Here is a 20960-nt window from a genome sequence, read left to right as displayed (position 1 = left end):
GTAATAGTCAATTCTCCAGCAGATCTCAGGTATTGCTTTGCCTCAGTTTCCCAACTGAGTAATAAACATAAAAGCCTTAGCCAAGCCTTTAAAAAGCCAGTGCCATAGTTAAGAAGTTACGCCCTTTAGCTCTAAAGAAAAAGGAAAGTAAGATCCTTTACCCCCTACTCAGCAGTCAAAACCACCCTGAATGGTTTGCTCTGAAAGAGGCACCAGCAGCAGAGCATGATCTCAGCAGCAAAGGCAAGAAAGCCCTCACAGGTACAAAGAGCAGACAGGCCTGCTTTTATCCAGGCACGAAAATAAGCCAGATTCTATTAAACAGAAGAATATTTGAGATACAAGAAACAACTGAGAGAATTCCTTTCTAAGTCAAAGAGGAAAGATTTAAAGACTTTTGTGTTATACCACTGCCAACCCTTCTGTTTTCCAGCACTTGGCTGTATGATTGCTTCCTGCATCTGGTCCTTTAGAGCCAGAGAAAGATGGAAACAAGACCTTGCATAGAAGTTCCACCTCAGGAACTCGAGTACACTGCTTTGTCACTCATCTCATCTGAGTGCTAGAGCAGAGTATGATCAGCACAAGATCAAAACCCACTGCAGGCACAGGAAAGACAAGGAACCAGAGCAGAGAAGTCGGAATATGTTCAGGCTGTTCCATCCATTCTGTTCTGACCAAACATTTTATCCTCTTCACTACCTGCTACACCCCACCTTCCAATCTGCCATCTCAACTGCTCAGGTTCTCATACCCTAATCCATTTAAAATCAAGCCAGTTAGCCCAAGCACAGTCTTAGTGGGAAGGAGGCTTAATGGGATATCCTGCACTCACACCGACCAGCCCACCTCCCTCTCCAGACAGCAGCAAGACAGATGCTGATTTAACAGAAGGGTAATGGAGGGTAAAGCCTGTCCCCAGAGCTCTTCCCAGCCAAGGCAGCCCTGCTACCTCTGCAGCCACAGACACCTCATTGCTGGGCAGGCTGGTGCTGGAACTGCAATGCAGACCCTGTCTCTGACAGGCTGAGCTCCAAGGAGAACTCTCAGCTCTCACCACAACACACACACTGCGGAAAGGGATTGATTCAGCTCTCTGCTTCACATCCCTGGTAGAACTCCCCAGGGTGACTCAGTTTCAGTAGGTCTCGGTCCATTTGGACTGAAAATGGGTGACATTCCCTGGGGTGCTAAGCCAGCACCTTTGCTGTGCAGTGAACTCCAGCAAAGGCAGCCACAGACAGGTAGGGAGGGCTGAAAGGTGGGTACTGTGAAGGACACAGATACAGAACCTCAGGCCAGGAGTTGGAAGAGAAAGACATCCAACTCCTCTGAAATATGCATCAACGAAATAAAGAATGAGGGGGAGGGGGAGTGGGAGGTGGAAGGAAACAAATAATGAAGACAGAAGAGAGAAGACTTGATAGAAATTAAGATTGCACAAAATGCAGTCCTATTGCATCTCGGGGGCAACATTAAGATTTGTCACTTCTCATTTTACTTAGATTTCCAGTTTTCAACAGATGTGCCATTCTAAAGCGACTATCCAGTAACAATTGTGATTTTAAAAATGCCATGATTTCAGTAAATATATAAATATTTTTAAGAGCTTCAGAAGTCTTGTCACATAAGCGCTACAGACTGGTCATGGCTCCAAGTCACTTTTCAGCTGCTCTGGGTATAAAACACCTAAGGTTGCTGAAAGCATTTAAAATAACCAAATCTGACACCTGCATCTGCTTCCCCTTTCCCTGCATGGGTCTCTTGGACTGGGAGCAGTCAGTATGGCTCTCTTTGGTAGCAAGGATCTAAAACCAGACCTCTGACCTTCCGAAGGCAAAGCAAGGAGAGTAAGAAGAACTGTGCTCAAGTGGGACTCCACATTAATCAGAATAATTCAAAGGACCTAGTGACTTCCTCAGTAAAATATGTATATGACTGAGGCAGTAAAACATCCCTGTATGGGAAAGACAACCTGCTACTGAAAACTGAAGCATTGCAAGTCCTGTTTTTATGCTTTAGACCCAACATAAACAGCATGGCTCTTATTTATTTAAATTAACACATTCAAACTTGTTCCATCTTCATCAGCAAATCCCATTTTCAACAGCTATCAATAAAGTATGGCAGGGAACTTTTTTAATCACAAATCCCAGTAGGCCAGATTTTGAAAAGATTTGTTCCTTCAACAGTACAAATAAAGCCAATACAAAGAATTGACAGAAAGAGTATGAAAATGTAATTTCATTTCTATTTCTTTGAAGCTAACAAATATGTTTTGAAACTTTGCCTCTGAAATATGGAAGAACAAATTCCTTTTTAAAACTTCTCAATATTTGACAAAGCTATAAAAATTACAGATGTGTAATCAAACATTGAGAAACAAATAGATGTGAATGATGAAAACTACATCACCAAATGAAGCCTGGATACAACTCTGTATACAAAACAAAATATTCAATAATTTTCCCAATTGGTCACAACAAAAGGTTTTCCACAGATCTACATTTTTACAGATATCCCAAAATCACCTTGATGTAACAACCTACCTCTGTATGTCTGGAATGAAGTGCATTGTATTCCTTCTTGAGTTCTGCCTCCCGCTCCTCAAGTCTGCTAACTGGAAGAAGAAAAAAAAAAAATTAAAACTCAATTCAGAGTTCTAGAAAGTGAGACTGACTTGCCTGGGATTTAGCAAGCAGATCAGAGTACTCCCAGTAGGGAACAGCACAAAACAGGATAAAAGTATGTCAGTGTTTGTGTTTCTAAGCTCTTACCACTGAGCTTTCTCAGTACATCAACAGCAGCACAATCTTGCAATTTACATTCCCCTAAAGAGCCCAAGTCCTATTTTCCCCAGCTGATTACTAGGCCAGCGAGAGGGGATTTTTCTGTTCAAGACCAGCTTACTGCTCACTCCAATCCAGATTGCTTCACATGGAAACTGCAGGAAGAGGCAGAGGCCACGTCACACAATCCCAGATGAAGCCATGGGCTCCACCTAAGGTCCTACATCAGTACCCTAAAACACCTCCACACAGTTTCCAGAGGTGTTTAACCAGGACAAACATAGGCAAGGTATTTGTTAAAACAGGTTCAAGCCATATGTGGTACAGAAATTAAGGTTTCTGCTGGCATTCACTCACACTTCACTGAGCATTAAGGCAATAGATTTGAAGACAGAAAACACTTGAATACTTCTGTAGGCATTCCAAGAAATTAAAAATACATCTAGCAGATTTAGGAGAACTTTAGACAGTAAGTTCTTATTAGAGGGAGATGAAGCAAACTGAGCAGCTCAGCTCATCTGTGCCCTGTTTCAGCTCAAATGAAACTGAGCTGAAATAAACCGAGATATCCCAATGCAATTAATTTGCAGAAAAACTAAGAGAATTCAAACCTTCTACACACAACTTAATGTGTCATTCAAACATAAAATACATTTCGCTGCTTAGATGTGAATTCCATGTTTTTATTCAGGTATTTATCACAATATTTATGTGACATAACCATGGGTATCAAACTGTGTAACTGAGCTTTTTCTACTTGCCATGTTTAAATATCCCTGGGAAAGTTCAAATTTCTAGTTCCATGTTTCCAGAGAGTCATTGCCAGACACACACTATCTCAAGACAAATGCCAAGATCTTCTTTGCAATTTGCATATTTTCATGTTGCCAACTGGGTCTCCTGAAAATTAATTTCAATATACCATTTCTTTTTGATCTATATATCTGTATTTTGGCACAGTATTTTATCAAAACTATGTTTTAATGGAAAAAAGTCTTTGCCCGAGTCAAATGCTGGAACCAAAATACGTAACTGTCTACTCACTCAAGTCTGTATAAACATTCTGAACGGATCTAATCTTGCTCTTATAAGAACATTAAGTTCCTTGACACAACCTTTTGCAGTTCACCTATAAATATCTGGTCAAAATAATACATCAGATATTATTTCTAACACTGCCAGATCGAATGCTTCCATTCCTGCCCTGTTATTGAATGGAACAAAAGCTCTTTGGATCAAATAGCAGCAGGGGAGGCACAAGCACCTATAACACAACGTAGAGAAAAATGTATTTTACACCACAATGCATGAATCTAAAAGTACATATTTATGTGATGCAGAACACTACTGAAGGGAAGAGTTCAGTTTATTATTTTGAGGCACAAGGTGGTTTAAGTCTCCTTGTACAGTTGAAGTGTGGTTTTATGGAAGCCTTTGGTAAGAGGCTACAGAAACAAAAGTCAGAACTTACAATTAGCAAAGCTATGATACGACACACCATGTTTTATCCACTGTCTTTGCCTGATTGACATCCTAGTCATGAGTTATGAGATGTTAAACAGCTGCCCATCAGCGATACTCCGCAGCTCCCACGTGAGCACATCGTGCCCAGGCCATGTACCACAGCTCCCAGAGGGTCTCCCTCGTAACCTTCCCACAGTGCTAAACCTGCTTTGGGAAAACAGGAGATCAGAAAGTGCAAACTGCACGACTGATGGGCCTCCTGTTTCCTGAAACCAGCTCCCTCTCCAACAAAGAGTGTCCAAGGAGCCTCCCTGCTGCTTCGCTCTGGGTGGTGAAGTCATGGGTCAGCTGCGCCTTGCGCAGAGCTCCCACACAAACCAGGGGGACACACCCAACATCATCCAGACAGTGCAGTCAACTCCAGGGATGAATTCTGCAAGTGGATTCCGGGAAAGTACTCAACAGTACATTTAATGAAGATTAACATCACATCAGGTGTTACCAACACCCTTCTTTGCAGCTGCCCAAAACCAGCCTTCAGGAAATCACAAAAGCATTTCCCACTGTTACGGATACAACACACGCTTGCACAGGGGTTGAGGTTCCATAAAGAAGCACACCACTTTCCTCTCCATCTGTGAAGAAAGAAATGCTTTAAAATGTTTTAAAACTTTAATGGCCCAGTTATAATAAATAGTTCCTTCAATCAAGTCACTGAAGACAAATGTACATAGCTAGTGATGCTGCATAGTCAAGGGGGAATCTCTCCATTAGACCTGACCGCTGGGTCTTTTTCATTAGGTACAAAGGTTAAAACAACTAAGGGCCCAGAAGATGACACAACTGACATAAAGCACTTTCTTCTGGAAGTCGTTGCCAGCTGTGCAATACATTACACTCCTAGAGCTGGAACTTTCAGCCAGAAGAGCACTAAGTTACATTACCCTCAACAGACACCACATCCACAGCCCTCAGAACTGGTTCTTCCAATACCAGCAGAACGAGACAGCACCAGAAATCTGTTCTACCCAAAATATGCCTTCCATCAAGAAAAGATCTTGCCAAAACAACCAACAGAATACACTTTCTTTTTCCAATTAAATTCTGTGCAAGAGATCAGATATTCCCCAAGGACCAGAGACCACCACTGACTTGAACACAGAGTCAGAAGAATTTTGAGGAAGACCACCAGATTCTCACCCCAAAAACTCCAAGAAACTTAAGTCACTATTAAATGGGAACTAAACAGGAAGGCAAAATGCCTTTCACTGGCACCCAGAAACATATTTTAAGCTCAATTGTCGCCAGTTCCATTTTAATACATCAGCATACAAAGGAGTGGAGGTCTGGCCTTGATAACACCCCAAGAGGAATGGAGCTGTGTGCTGGCACTGCCTGACACATGCTGAGCCTACCAAGTACCAACCAGAGATAGTTCCTATCAGTTTGACTTAAGTAACAATACAAAAAGTTTCTCTGATATTTCAGCCTCAGACTTTTTTCCACTAACATGTCAAAGTCTTACGGGTGGATGATAAAATTAGTTTGATTCTATATATCCTAAAAGCAAAAGTATCCATTGTCTCTGTTGCAATGTGTCTTTACAAAGCCATTACAAAGCCTTGCTACATCAAGGAAGATCTTACATTGCAAGATTACACTGCTTAAGATAATACATGTGCAAAATAAAACATGCAACAAAAAAGTTGCACTAGTCACTCTTGGAAGCTCATGTGGAAAAAATATAAAGGTCTTCAAGCATCATAAGTATGAGCATGAAATACAAATATTCTAGTGTTTTTAGGCTGATGAGAAGGCATCCCCCTGAAACATCACCACAAACTCAAACCCAAGGCCTAGTGTAAACTTCTCCAGCACTGTCAATGTTCTAACACCTTTAATGACCTGAGGTACCAATCTTAACCAAAGTTCTCTCACAGGAAATCAATTAAGCCTAAAAATGGAGATCAAATGTAATAGTAAACTAGAGAAACTGGAGTTTCTGTCTCCTGACAGCATTATGAGGAATTAGGCAGCCAAGCTGCCACCCCTGCCTGTTCAAAAGTCAGAGCTTACCTCCCAAGTCTGATGGCTTTTACCAAGTTTGGAACCCTTCATCTGTATGTTGTCCTCTGCCTCAAACTCCTGATAAGCCTGAGGGGGAGAAAGAAAAACAGACCTACTAGAATGGCAAATCCAACCAGTGTGATGCCTTCAAGAGGAATTACAAGTTCCTCCTACACAAGCCAGGACAGAGATCCAGTTCATTAACGAGCCCTTCCTGGCACCAGGACTATCTGAAGACTCTCCTTGGACAGCTTTCATCTGGCTCTATTCTTTAATGCAGGTCCCACACCAAAGTTAAGATGTAGATCCAGAAGGACCTTATGACCTCCTAAGTAGCTGCCAAAGAGCACATACATCACTTGTGGACTGAAAAGAGGACTGAGCTATCAAACAAGTGTTTACCCTGGAAGTGGTAAGACCTGCAAATCAAACCAGCACAGAAAACTGATTTGTAAAACAAGTGAAAAATTCAACCCCTTGACAAGATCACCTTCAAGTAGCTCTTACACTGTGAACTACAGGTCTAGATCTCAGTTTAATAAGTAGGGCACTTGAAATTATAACTATAATTTAACTGTCAAGAATGCTCTGTTGATAGCAAATATCAACACATGCAGCAGCAATGGTCTTATCCCTGACACTTCTAGACTGTTCAAGTTTGCACTATGTCTCAGGCACCCAAAATCCCTGCAATTTGTTACCAAAAACCCAACACAAAACTTTTTAAAAAAAAATCCCAAAAAAACCCACCACAAACCCCAAAAAACAAAAGAAAACCCACCTCTTTAAACATTCTGCTACAACATTTAATATGAAGACAACCACATGCCAGGACATCCCTTACACAGACTGAAACTCAAACAATCAAGAATATATACAAGAAACTTCCACACAAAATCAAGTCAAAAATCCAACTTCTTGCCCACTCTGCACAAAGAAGTGTTTCAGTGAGAAAATCTTTGATTGACTGCTTTGCAAACAGTGGGATGCTCCATTTATAAACGTGCCTATTGAAGCAAGTCCCTGTCTGAGAAAATCTACATGAAGTCAGTGTGGACACAGAAGCTTTAGCAGGCTGGATTTGTTTTAAAAGCCAATGAAGACTCAGGAATGTAAGATGCTAAGAGACATTTAAAGCCATTTTCTTAATTACTGCAATATTTCGACCAACAGAATCACTATAACAACCAAACTCCAGCACAGACTACAATACTCTCTTAATTTAAAAACACACATCAGCAGTTAATTAAACACCAGTGGATCTCAAGCTCTTCTCACCACTTTTGCTCAGGTATATTAACAGCTAAGCTTAAAGCAGGCCAATCACTGCTCTAATTTCGTGCTCCATTTTATTTTAGCCTTGAGGCCTGTAGTTTGGTTCAGTGCCTGCTCTGGAGCCAGCTGTGCCCCCTGCTCCATCTAGTGGGCTGCTGGCTCCCAAAACCACACAGACAGCAGGTCTGTGGGAACAGCACTGGGCAGCCAGGAAAGGCACTGGGAGATGCACAGACAGGAGGAAAGCCTCCCTTTCCAGCACACCCTGATACTCACACTTCTTCCTACAGGATTTTTCAGGTGTAGTGACTGATACCTGAGGCACAGTGTAGCAAAGGGCAGGGGGAATCTGCCTGGTAAACAAACCTGAGATAATGATGGACGTCATCAGAGATGAGGAACATCCACACTGAGAACACACTAGCAAACAGTTCAGTTCCACATCTGCTAATCAAGAAATACAAGAACTCAAGCCATTCTGTTCCTCCTCTGCTGGAAATCAGATGAGTTCTGCTGCTGTCAGACTGTGAAAACGAAGTAGGAACAATCCAGACCCCCAGTGAAGAAACCTGAACTTTTCAACTTCTTTCCACGATCTATTGAAAAGCTTTCTTGTATTCCTTGAGATAAACACCAGTTGAGCCATCCCCAGAAGCAGCATTTACTGACAGAGCTCTTTCACACCAGTTTAGTTATTCATATTACCATCTGTGCAGATACACAAATCGAATCCCAAAACAATTTTCTGGGAAGTTTCTGTTAAACTTCACAGCTGAAAGTTCACATCAGAGTCTTCCTGCTAACTACAGATCCACATGAGCTGCATGATGTCCCATGTGCAGAGGTATGTCAGATACTGGATGCCTTCAAACTATCCATGAGTGGCTGTCTGCCTGGATGTACATAACAGCAATGCTGGTGTGCTGAGAGCTCAAAGAAAATCAAATATCAAATAACATTTGCAGAACATTCACAACAAACCTGGTCTTGCATTTTCTCTTGAAGCCAAGGGAAGCAATAGTTCTGTTTAGCTTCTGAGAAAAATGTTTTTAGGTCAGCTTCCAAAGCATTTGTCTCATATGCCAAATAAAGCCTTCAGCAAGCAATAGCTGCACAGTGTCACCTGACACGGGAAATACCACCATCCCAAGAGTTGTGTCACAACATTTACAGCTCCAAAACCCATGAGCTCTTGCTTGAGATTATACTTGTTTGGGGTTTGTTTGTTTTGTTAGGTTTCTTTTACAACTGTAGTTTTCCCCCTGATGTAATCTATCTTGTGCACAAAGCTCAGGTTTGATAAACTCAGGTATGCAGATATATCTGTTGTCTTGTCAAATGCAGTTTGTTATCTTGGTTGTACTTTAGCACTAGGCAGATCCAGAAAAGGAGCCAAATCTTTCAACTCCCACAGCCTACCACCTCCATCAGAAAGCACTTCAGTCATGCAGACATTGTATTTTTCAGATTCTCTAATAAATAAGTTACTCCAAGAATGACTCCTTCAGAAAGCTTATGCCAAAGCTGTTCCATTCCTGTAGTAAGTCAAAATATACTAGTCATTTTTTTACTCCCAAAAATTTGATTAAGTTATAGCCTGTAATACATAAAGAAAATTGACATTACCAGAAAGAGAGGCATGGAAGGAAACTAAAATAAACCTCTGTAGCCCATCCCCCAGAACTCCATGGAACATCCCATGAGCTCTGAGAAGATCGTATCCCCTCCTGTAACTGAAGACTGAGCACTATCAGTATCCCAGCAGTATCATATGCCTTCACAGAGCACTGCTGGACAAATGAGCTGTTTATTCCTATTACAAGTTTTTAACAGCCCTCTATTTTCCAGGTCCAGGGTTGACATTTCAAATATTTTAATGCTGCAAACAGATTACAAGCAGAACTAGGGGGTCTCACAGCAGCAAAGGCTTGAAATAATGTGGAAGTCAGGTATTTTCAAGTTCTTGTAAGAAATATTTATGATTGTATCAAAGACTGGCATTGGCCTCAGATACACCACTGCAGAACAGAAGAATGTTATTTACTGAACACGTGGCATTATCATGTTCACAGGTGCCCTCTGCTGCCGAGAAGGAAAAAATGACATGAACTCTAGATAAGTCATAAACCCAAAAATAGACATTTGCCGTCACTTGGTAAAACTTTACTATAGATCCACAGCGAGAACCTCTAAAAACTCTGCCTGTGCCAACACCATTCCTAAACAAATACCCAGGAACTTGGTGCTCTTTAACTTGCTTGTCTTTCCACACAGCACAGACCCCAAGAGCACAGGCACTGCCCTTCCTGCCTCTCTGTCCAGGCACTGCTGAGAGCCAGGCCACACAAGGGACAGGGGCAACCCAGGGAAAGTTACTGCCAAGAGCAACAGTGCAAAACGAGATGAAAAGCTGCATCACGAGCCAAGGAGCTTCATCAGTGTTGCACATTCCTGCGCTCAAATAGAAGCCGCAAATCCTTATGCCTCTGCTCTCCTTTAGGCAGTTGTAAAGTTTGTATTGCACCATTTTTTGGCAGTAAACTTGACTTAGGCAACCACCACAGCCCACCAACTACCAGGACTGAGTGCTACACATCATGCAGGAGTGGTAACTCCAGCGCATCTGCTCCCACCACTCAGGATTTCATCATCTGCTGGGCTCACAGTCCGCCCAGTAGTGTCTTGCTGTCATCTTCGCTCTTTTCCACCTCCTCCTAAGAAAGAGCAGAGTGCTTCAAGGTAGTTCAGGCATCTGGCAGCAACTGTTTCAATTTCTGATGGGGGGGGGGGGGGTGAAGAAGTCAGTGAACAACAGGAACTTAGCAACTGGTTGACAAAACAACCTCCTTATTTCTGTAATTTCAAAAGGCACCTTTATTCCGACCTACCTGGTTGAATACGTGGCTATGGATGCAATCCCACAGGGTAAATTTAAGTGCAAAGAAATACCTTCTGTTTTCTTTCGATTTAGTATGACAATCACTTAGACTGCACAAACAAGCACTTAAAATTCAGGACATAACAACCATAACTTCTTGAGCAATTTTAACTGGCACACAGGTTTAAGCACATACAATAAAGTTGAACTCAACCATGTAACGTAAGAGCTGCCCCAGCTGACAAGTCTTCACTAAATGCTCAGCACTGACAGTGTTCAACAGAATGAGTCAAAACTTTTTAACAGACAAAACTTGTTCTCACAGGCTTTGCTTCTATGAGGAAAAACACACAGGGCAGAGGCAGCCTACAAGAAGCAAAAAGTCTTGCAGGTAAAGTATGACACAGAACCACGTTTTACCTGTTTTTCATTCTAATCTACTACTGATGTCACAAACTGATGTTGTGCTCTCACTCAGCACTCCAGACCCAGGTTTTATTTGCTTACTTGCACTGTGCCAGACATTTGCAACTCTCATTACCAGTGATAACACTGCCACTGTTTTGAATGTTGACGTGGTAACACAGTTGGCAATACCAGAGCCTAATTTAGATGCACAGGCAGTACTATAGGAAGTAGAAGAGAAAAAGAAATATAGCTAGAAGACTTGGAGCCAAATTAAAGTGACATGTCGGTGATTGGGATCATACAACGTGCCAGTTGCCTGGTCTATACAACAAAACAAGGTAATGCAGTAAGGTTAAGTTGCTTCACGAATATAGACACTTGTATGGTTTTCATACTTTAGAAATTTAGAGCACTAAAAAAACCAGTTTACTTGCATAATATTCATTAGATGTTCAACAAATGTGCTTGTGTCCCCTTTGATCTTGTTCTGCATCAGCAAAACGTCAAATCTTCCCAGAAGCCTTTCATGTTGTCCTGGACAGCTTATCAAAGCCAAGCACAAGCAAACCCGGTGTTTAACCCAGCCCTATTGTTTCTCCAAATATACAATTTTGCCATGACAGAAGGTTTTTCTCCAACAAAAAGATTTTTTTTCTCCAATAAGTAGATGTTGGAACTGTCCAACAATCATTGCTCTATCACTAGAGCTTTATGTAGTTATGATAACTTTTTTTAGCCACATTACTTCTTACAAAAAAAGTAGTTCAAGCAACCTTCAGTGCTTCTACTGGAACAATTGAGTTTCTTGGGCAAATACTTTCACACCAACAGACTCACAGAGCAACATAAAATGGATTTATCAATACACGTAAATGTAATTTCTATTAGAGAAACTCCAGGTATGTTGCCACATACACTGCCAGAAATCCAACTGATTTTTCTTTTTCATGGAACCACTTTGTCCCTTGGATTGCATTAACAGAATAAAGCCATGGCCTATAGGACATGATGCAAACTTGATCCATAACCTTGTTGTCAGAGAGCAGGGTCTCCCATGAACAAGCTGTTTGGGCCGTGTGTTTAGAGCACAGGCCTTCTAGAAACAGTGTCTTAGTTACCAAAACAGACCACCTAACTCCCACTCCAATGTTTACTTTTCATCTCTTGTGAATAAATACACACAACGCCATTTCACAAGAATCACAGGGTTTCTGGTACAAGTCTCTACAATTACCCATTTTAGCCTGACTTCATTGACAAAGAGACAATCCTAGGAAATAATTACCCTGGTCTTCACTGTGAAAGATTGCCTGAAGTGCTCCTTCATCCCTGCCTGCACAGAATCTGGGAATATTTGAACAGTGGATAATGAAGCAGATGACGCCTCTAAGATTTGCTAACACCATTCTGAACTGTCAACTTTCAGGAGAATTCTGCCCTAGATGCCACCTACGCTCATTTTAACACTCTCAGACTAATACCTCTGCCCTGCTTTAGACTCAGTCATGCCACTGAAAATTAAACTTTACAGAAAAAGCGTTAGAGCTTCAGCAGGAAAAGAGCTGTAACTTGCTGCGTTAGGGGCAGGAAATGTGGCTGAGCAGAAAAAATGGAGGAAAATAGTGAAAAGGGGCTATTTTGATGGCTGGCACTGCTCTTAGAAACTGGTCATCTCAGCCTTGTCACAGTCTCACTTTACATCCTTGCAAGGTCCACCAACAAAAGCAATATATTAACTGGTGAACACACCAGTCTCATGTCAACAGAAGGTGGCTTAGAAGCTCGAAGTAGAAAAACTGATGATGAGGATGATGAAGTTTCATTCAATGACTCTGTGGCTGGATAAGAAGCAGCCCAGCAGAATGTCTAAACTACAATATATTGTAACTTCAAGCGTTACAACTTCAAGACAACTGATCACTCTCATCTTCTTCCAAAGTTTCCAGAAGTTTTTTTTTAAATTACACAGAACACCTCTAAAAAGGGAAGTGTTCTCCCTAAACTTTTTTCTCTTAAAAGTAAATGTCTCATAGAAATAAATAATTCAGCAAAAATTATATAAAAGTTAATGAGAATCAGCATCAATGCCCTTCTCATCCCAGCTGGGCTTCTAAACCTGAACCTTATTTTAGCACAGACAACTGTTTAATAGGAAGAAAATAGCTTATTTTATCATCACTAACAAGGAAGTAATCTAACCAAATTCTGAAAAAGTTGCTAAATGTTAAAACAGCACTGTCTAAAAGGCAAACAATACAAGCAGGATACCAGAAGAATCAGATTACAAGTCACAAGCTTGTATCTGACTTGTCTGCCTTAATTCTAAAGAAAACAGACTCGCACAGGAGTTAAACCCAGTTATCTGTCCAAATACAGGAATCAGAGGGCACAGATATTTAGAGTATGTACTATCACTTTACAGAACAAAAATTACAATGCACCAATATCTTACAGGGAGTGCACCACGTTCTACTTACTTTGATCAGCATAGTTTTTTGCTTTTAGTTCAAGTTGCCGAGTTTGTGACTCTAATGCTTCCACTCTGGTCTGTAAGTCCTTTTTCTCTTGTTCTTGAGAATCTTCAAACTCAATGAATTTCTAAAGAACAACAAAATAGTTAAGTTAGAACAAACAACTGATTACAGGTTTTACAGCAGGTAGGAAGCAACACGATAGCCCTTCACAGCCAGGAAGGTGCAAGGTGGTTTCCAAAACAACTGAATAGATCCACAGGCCACATTTAAACACAAAGAACTGTTTCAGTCCAGGTCCATCAGTCAAGCACCCAGCCTAGGTTATACTGTGTAATAACTTTCAACTAAGTGCCAGCTGCTCCAGAGAACCTGCTTGGGATTAATCTAAATATGAATTATTTAATTATTGCCTAACTTAATGTACAACAACTGCCAACAGCTCATGTGAACACAGGGAGTCTTGGTATCCTTAGTCTGAATGATCATCAGTGAAGTTATTTTCACTCATAAGCCACAAAGGTAGAGACACTGCAACAGGGACACACCAGCAGTAGTGCCAACCAAAATTATTTGGTATTTTTTTCATTCCCACCCAGTTCTGCTATAAATTCTCACAGTCTTCATCAAATCCTTAATAACCATCTACAATCTGTCAACTGCACAGAAAACTCTGTGCTGATCACCATCACCTTCTGTTTCCTTGGGTTTACCAACTCTGTGATTCTCCATATTCCGGAGTTCACTGTGAATGCATCAGTGTTTACATTCCCTATCATAAAAATTACCAACAGACAATTATAGCCGCTTTAAAAGCTCATTTTCTTTGCTATTTATCTTGCCCAAAAACCCAAGAAATTCAGCGTGTATTGCTGGCACAAAGAATACTTCCAAAAGCCAGAGATGTTTCAGGCCATGCAGTACTCTATGCTCTGCATTGCAAGAAGACAAGGCCATCAGCACAAGTTATGCAGAAGGCTCATGGAACAGGGAGGAGAGGCAGACCAGAAACCTCTGCAGGAAAAACTCCCAAACACCCATGACAGTTAAAGAGGCAAAGACAGCTGAGGACCACATGGAAGAAAAGAGACAGTGAAGGCAGCAACTTTAAACCAGTAATCTGATTTGAGTATTTTTTCCTATGTATTGTTAGGAAAATCTAGTGGGAAAAATATTTCAAATGGTCGCACATCAACTGTTAATGAACTATTACTACATTTAAGCCACTGTGCTTTAGAGCTTTTAAAAAAGCAGAAATTCATAACCTTATGAAAAGGGCTTCAGTTGAACAGGGTCATCAGAAGAAGTTCTGACTAAAAAGTACTTCAGATGTCAAAATGCATCAAAACCTATGAAGTGAAACAAGGGTTCCTTTCAGACAAGCTCTGCACAGCTATCACAGGACTGGGCATGGTGCTCATATGACTGCTTGAAGCTAACTCACGACACAATTGAGGAACAGCTGACATAGCTCCAGGTAGCTATGGGTGCTGCCATCGAAAATCCCTCTTCAAACACAGATGTGCAGAAATCTTTCCACTCCCTCCACACAAAGTTTGGGAATATTAATTAGTCAATGTAATTTGAAAACCTCAATGTTTAAGCTTGTTTCGTGTCTTCTTTGTAGTAACTCATTCAAGACTTTTGCCCCTTTAACATTCAAGTCATGTCTGGCCTATTCTTGGCAGACTCTCTTTTCGCAAAGGGCTCCAAAGTTTGACGCAGATTTGGCACTGGGGCTAAAGACCAACACGGTCTGTTACACTAAACATGGGAAAACATGAAAGAAAAATTATAAAACTGTAACATCTTTGTTTAGTTGTTTCTCTGATGATTTCCCAAAAATGTGCCATAGCTCGCTAAAGGCCAGGGATGATTATACTCATGAATAACAACCAGTCATTCAGAGCCATTAATGTCATTGTTACTCACAAAACTACAGATAGATATAATGTTGTATTCCCTCTCAAGTTCCTCAGCTGCAAGTGGTAAAACTGGTTATGCCTAGAACAGTTTTGTTATCTTCCACTAGTTTACCTTCATTTTGTTAAAGTTCAAAAAAAGTTCTACATTACTATACTTTAAAGCATTTCTGTAATTACAGCTGAGTATTTGTCCCTCCCCTGTTGTAAACTATACCTGATCAGATCTTGGCATTGAGAACTTTGGACTTTGAATATTTTTACTCGGTTTCATTTCTCCTTCCGGTGACAGTATTATCACTGGCACAGCCCCAGTAGATTGATCATCCCATCCTGACTAAGCCTGCACAAGTATGACAGAAGAACTAGTTAGACTGTTTGGCAACTCCCATTTAATCCATCTCATTTTCTCCAGGCAGGATCAAGTGTGTCATTTCAGACCTTTGTCCAACCCGTCCTTAAAGACCTCACGTACAAAGTGTGAAAAAGTCCCCCCACAAACTAAACTCAAAATCAATTTTAAACCTAAACTCGAAAGTTTGCAGAGATCTGTGGAATAAATAAGAACTGCCACTACACAACAGCCCAGCACATGAGGAACCCTGTGTCCTGCACACAACCACTGAAGCACTCAGTAGCACATTATTAGCCAAATGAAATCTCTCTTCCTATTTTTATGTCATCTCCTGTCTCTTTACATCTTGACTTGTTTTCCTGTCACAGGACCCAGGTGCAATGCTGAGCATATCTGATGTCAGGGTCCCACCCACTTGGCAATTTTTATTAGTCTATGACACGTCCTTCAGCAATGTGTATTGCACCAGTGACAGATTCTCAGCCAATGGCAAGTTCTTGGAGCAGGGAGGAAAAAAAATGACCTAAAAAGCCCGTTCAGATGGACTCGGGGCACAGAAAAACACATGAAAATGAAAACAACCTGATAGCTGTAGAGTAGAGTGAAAGTTTCCTGTAAAATGCATCTCTGTTTTCTTCTCTCAAATGAAAAATACTTAAACTCTTATGGCAGTGTTTACTCAACATAAAAACCTAAGGAAGAAAGTTACCTCTGGGAACAGTAAGAAAAAGCAGACATCAAGTTCATACTATGACTTAAACCAATTTTAGTGGTGGTAAATCCTTTTTCATGGTTGCCAAAGATTTCAAAAACAGCTTAATCCCATCAGTAACAGAAAATCTAAAATATATCCTAACTTGGCATGGCTAAAAGGAGTAGATTTTATCCTATTTCCAAGTGCACACAAAACACACGCCAGCTACAAGTGCAGGTCTGAAACAGCACATTGCTGCAGAAATAACTCTTATCAGGGTATAAAATAGCAGAAGCACAAATGCTGTTTCCTCTCCCACTTCTTTGGGGCAGGAATTGCTACCTCACAGTCACCAAGTGGGAAAGTAAGAACGGGAAGCAGAACAGCACTGCAGCTGGTTCCTACGTTCCTTCAGCGATATTAAAAAACCTGCCACGTTAAAAGTCAGAAAAATGATCTTGCAGCAACTACAAAGATCAAGACTGTACTCAAAGTGTTGTGACATAGGCCCAGAACTTCTGTCAAGGTGACTTTAAAAAAAATTATTTGAGAAATCCACAGGTAACAACTTTAAAGATATTTTTTTAGTAACTTCTCAAGCACAGGAAACAAAGAAGGCAAATTACAAAAATGGGGTAAGGAGATCCCTCCCCAAATAGTAAACTACTTAATGTTCATCAAGATACTACTGCAAATAAATTTCCTTCAACAAGAAGCAGAAAGAAAAAGAAGGTGTGTTAATTGCCCAGAGAAGCTGCAGTGGCCTCATCCCTGGAAGTGCTCAAGGGTAGGTTGGACAGGGCTTGGAGCAACCTGGTCTAGTGGATGGGGTTGAGTGACATCAACTTTAAGGTCCCTTCCAACCCAAACCATTGTGTAATTCTATGAACAGATGATAATAAATATGGAACTCAGCTGCTCAAAATTCTCCATTTTGCCACCAGATGACACAAGCAAACTCCACAACAAAAGAAATGTGCTAAGCCAGCAACCTTTTGCCCAAGGAAAAAAGTGTTAAATTTCTGTTCCCTCCTTTTATTTCAACAATACCCATCAGGTTATCTCAGCAAGGAAAAAATAATTCAGCAACCATGCCTGACTAATACACGTGCCTCTCCTGAACACACCAGGCTGTACCCAACACTTTCACACCTGTACAGCACAATGACCTCAGCACGTCACAAAAATGACCTTTGTGCTTACCATGAAAATACAGCCTTTGGTCTAACTACACTTTGGAAAGTATCAGCCAGCTGTCTTGCAGCATGGGCACTGATTCTTCAACTGCATGAAGCCTGTCCCCCTCAAGTTAATTTATCATGACACACAGAAGAGGAGATGGCAGCGAAGGACACCGTCAATACAGGCACATACAGCTCCTGAAAAGCTACAACAACAAAATTAACCCCGTGTCTGTTTCACCACATTGGTACGGTTTCTGTCCTGGTCCCAGGGCCTGTTTCTTTCAATCTGGCAAATGCTGCCTGTGCTTCAAGCCTGATGGATTCTCTCATGAATTAGTTCAGAAAGTATTTATCAATCCCTTCCTATTACTCTCAACATAAACATATTTTCTAAAAGACCCTTTTACATCAGCTTGTGTTGGAAATAGTGTGGCAACTCCTGTCCTCTGGCTGGAGTCCATAAAGCATCATAAAATCACTCTGTGTTTGATAAGGAGGATGAATGACCTATCAGTCCAAGAGCTGGGGGGACACCATTCATACGACAGCACTTCATAACAAACTGAGTCCTGCAATAATCTGCAGAGAACACTCTGCACTCACTTAGGAACAAAAAAGTATTTGTACAGGGCTAATATTTTTTAAATCAAGCTTTCACTGTCAATATTGTGTTCACCCTCAATGCAGTTGTTCTCATTTTTGGAAAATTTAGAAGGCAAGCACAACCAGAGGGATTAGCACAGGACAAGGGATCTGGAAATAGACTTGTAAGATAGCTTGTTCTATTACAGATAATGCTGCCAATCCAATTTCCTTCACGAGTCTGGCAAAACAAAGAGCTGCAGGAAGTTACCCTGCACAGCTGATTCCTACTGTATTGCTTTATAATATTACATTAGATAGTGCCTCACAAGCTTATTTATGCTGAAGTGATCATTGGTACAAAAACTGAAATAAAACCATCTAACATCCCAAATCAGAGACGATGCCACTGGAGAGTCCACACCACCTGTTGCTGCCTGCAGCTTCACGTACCAGCTCTGAAGAGCTTCAGCCTAGACACTGTATTTCCACGGTTTTTGCAATGCGTTGTGTCATTATTTTTGCAGAAAGGGACAACCCGCCTCCCTGCGCGGGGAGCATCCCGCGGGGCCGTGACAGCGCAGCCAGCGCACGGTTCCATGTTCGCTCCGCTCCCCTCCCGCGGCCCTACCGGCAGCGCAGCGCTCCGCAGGCGTCACCGGGGATGCTCCGGGACGAGCGGCTCAGGGGACCGCGGGCACACGGAGCCGCAGGACGGCTCCCGCACGGACCGGCCGGGACTCCCCTCCCTCCTCATCCTCCCGCCGAGCCGCGTCGCGACCTCAGCTCGTCACCGGCGGCTCCGGCCCCGCGCCCGGACGGGAGGTGGTCCCGGTTCTCGCTGCCGGCTCTGCCCCGGTCAGGCCCCGCGCGGGAGCCGCGGCCGCCCCCCCGGAGCCGCACCGGCCCCGGCCCAGCGCCGCGCTCACCTCCTCGGCCTGTTTGCGCAGCGCCTTCTCCCGCTCGTACTGCGTGAGCAGCTGCTCGTTGTCGTCCCGCAGCAGCTCCAGCTCCACGCTGGTCTCCTGGCTGTGCGCGCACACCGAGTCCAGGTTCTCCAACACGGCCACCACCAGCGGCATCAGCTCGGCCACCACCTCCTCGTCGTAGCGCCCGATGAGCCGCTCGAACTCGCGGTAGATGGAGCCCGCCAGCCCCGACACCCGCTCCGACATCATGGCGGGGCCGGGCCCGCCGGGGTCCTCCTGGTACACCACGCCGTCCGCCAGCTCCATGGCGGCGGCGAGGGGCTGTGCGGGGCCTGGCGCGGCCCGGCGGGTCCTGCTCGGAGCGGCTCTGCCTGCGGCGGCGGCGGAGCGGCGGCGGGGCCGGGCGGGGAGCGGCGCGCGCCTCTGACCTCACCCGCCGCGCCGGGCGGGGCCTGCCGGGACGGCAGCGTGGGGCGGGGCTACGGGCGTGGCGTCGGCGCGGGGGCGTGGTCGGCGCGGTGATGTCATCGGGAGGCGGGGCCTGTGTAAGGTTCCGGGGGCGCTGTTCGCCACGGTGGTGTTGGGATTCGGGAAAATAACATTCGGCGGGAGCTGGGCGGCACCGGGAAGGGCTGTCGGAAACACGTCGGGGGTCACAGAATCACCATATCGTCAAGATTGGAAGGGACCTATAAAAAGGCAGCCAGGCTGGTGAAGGGTCTGGAGCACGCTTCCTGTGAGGAGGGGCTGAGGCAGCTGCGGGAGCTCAGCCTGGAGAAAAGGAGGCTCGGGGAGATCTTACCGCTCTCTGCAACTCCTCCTGTCGGGAGGGTGCACTTGGTGGGGGTCGGGCTCTGCTCCCGGGGAACAAGGGACACGAGGACACAGCCCTAGGCTGCTCCAGGGGAGGTTCCGGTTGGACATCAGGAAGAAATTCTCCACAGAACCAGTGTGATCGGGCATTGGAATGGGCTGCCCGGGGAGGTGTCACCGTCCCTGGAGGTGTTTAAGAATAGACTGGATGTGGCACTCAGTGCCACAGTCTGGTTGACAAGATGGTGTTGGGTCGTAGGTTGGACTGGATGATCTCAAAGGTCTTTTCCAACCTAGTTCCTCCTGTGATTCTGTCACCCACTCTGACCATGCGCCTGGCACTGCCACTGTGACTCCTAAACCACTAAACCACATCACCCAGTGACAGGTCCAGTGTGGTGATTCCACCACCCCTAGGGCAAACCCTTCCAACCCCTGACCACACAAACAGTAAAAATAAATTTTTCTAAGATTTAATCTGAATCTCCCCTATCTCAACTTAAGGTCATTTTCTTTGGTCCTCTCTCTGCAGCCACAGCAGAAGAGCCCCGTCCCCACCTCACTACACGCTCCTGTCAGTGGTTCTAGAGAGCTGTGAGGTCATCCCTGAGCCTCCTCTTCCCGAGACTAAACAAACCCAGCCTCATAAGACATGTTTTCTAGTCCCTTTACAAGCCTTGTTCCTTTTCTCTGGACACCCTCCAGCCCCTCAATGTCCTTTCTAAAGTGAGTGGGACAAAACTGAACACAGCAGTGCCAAGAACAGAGGGACATTCACCTCCCTGCTCCTCCCTCTGTACCAGAGGGAACATCGAAGCCCGGGTGCTGTTGGTGGAGGCTCTGGGAGCCCCTGTCAGCGGAAGGTTTGGTCCTTTTGATCCCATGGTGTGGGACCAGGGTGGGGAGCTCTGGTTGCACTGTGGGGTGGGGGTGTCCCATAGGCAGCTCCCTCTGTGAATTGCAGATGTGAGGCAATGCAGTCTGACAGCTCCTAGGGTATTTGTTTATCACACCCACGGAGGCATAAATAGACCCAGTGATTCACTGAGGAATGACTGAAGGAGTTAGGATCTTAGCTCTTGGATTTTGTGACTTTGCAGCTCTGTGTTGGCTGGTGTCTGGCAGCAAA

The 20960-nt window shown here is 43.6% G+C and overlaps 1 protein-coding gene across 2 annotated transcripts in view; it reads right to left on the bottom strand.

The window, feature by feature from the left end:
- Nucleotides 1–19412, bottom strand: part of SPAG9 (sperm associated antigen 9) — a 60120-nt gene extending 40708 nt beyond the window's left edge. The window contains exons 1-3 of one of the 2 annotated variants that reach the window (XM_066200810.1): nucleotides 19019–19412; nucleotides 13359–13479; nucleotides 2550–2620 (exon numbers count right to left, since the gene is read on the bottom strand). In XM_066200810.1, the coding sequence (XP_066056907.1) occupies nucleotides 2550–2620; nucleotides 13359–13479; nucleotides 19019–19324 (498 nt within the window). In that variant the 5' untranslated portion in view covers nucleotides 19325–19412. The remainder of the gene's footprint in view (nucleotides 1–2549; nucleotides 2621–13358; nucleotides 13480–19018) is intronic. The other variant, XM_066200811.1, reaches the window with a different exon arrangement.
- Nucleotides 19413–20960: the final 1548 nt, after the last annotated feature.

The sequence above is a fragment of the Chamaea fasciata genome, unplaced genomic scaffold (assembly GCF_029207755.1).
Source record: "Chamaea fasciata isolate MVZ Bird 193981 ecotype frontalis unplaced genomic scaffold, bChaFas1.0.hap1 SCAF_19, whole genome shotgun sequence".
Taxonomy (NCBI): domain Eukaryota; kingdom Metazoa; phylum Chordata; class Aves; order Passeriformes; family Sylviidae; genus Chamaea; species Chamaea fasciata.
The sequence above is the reverse complement of the archived record's forward strand: the minus strand, read 5'-3'. Positions and strand labels throughout refer to the sequence as shown.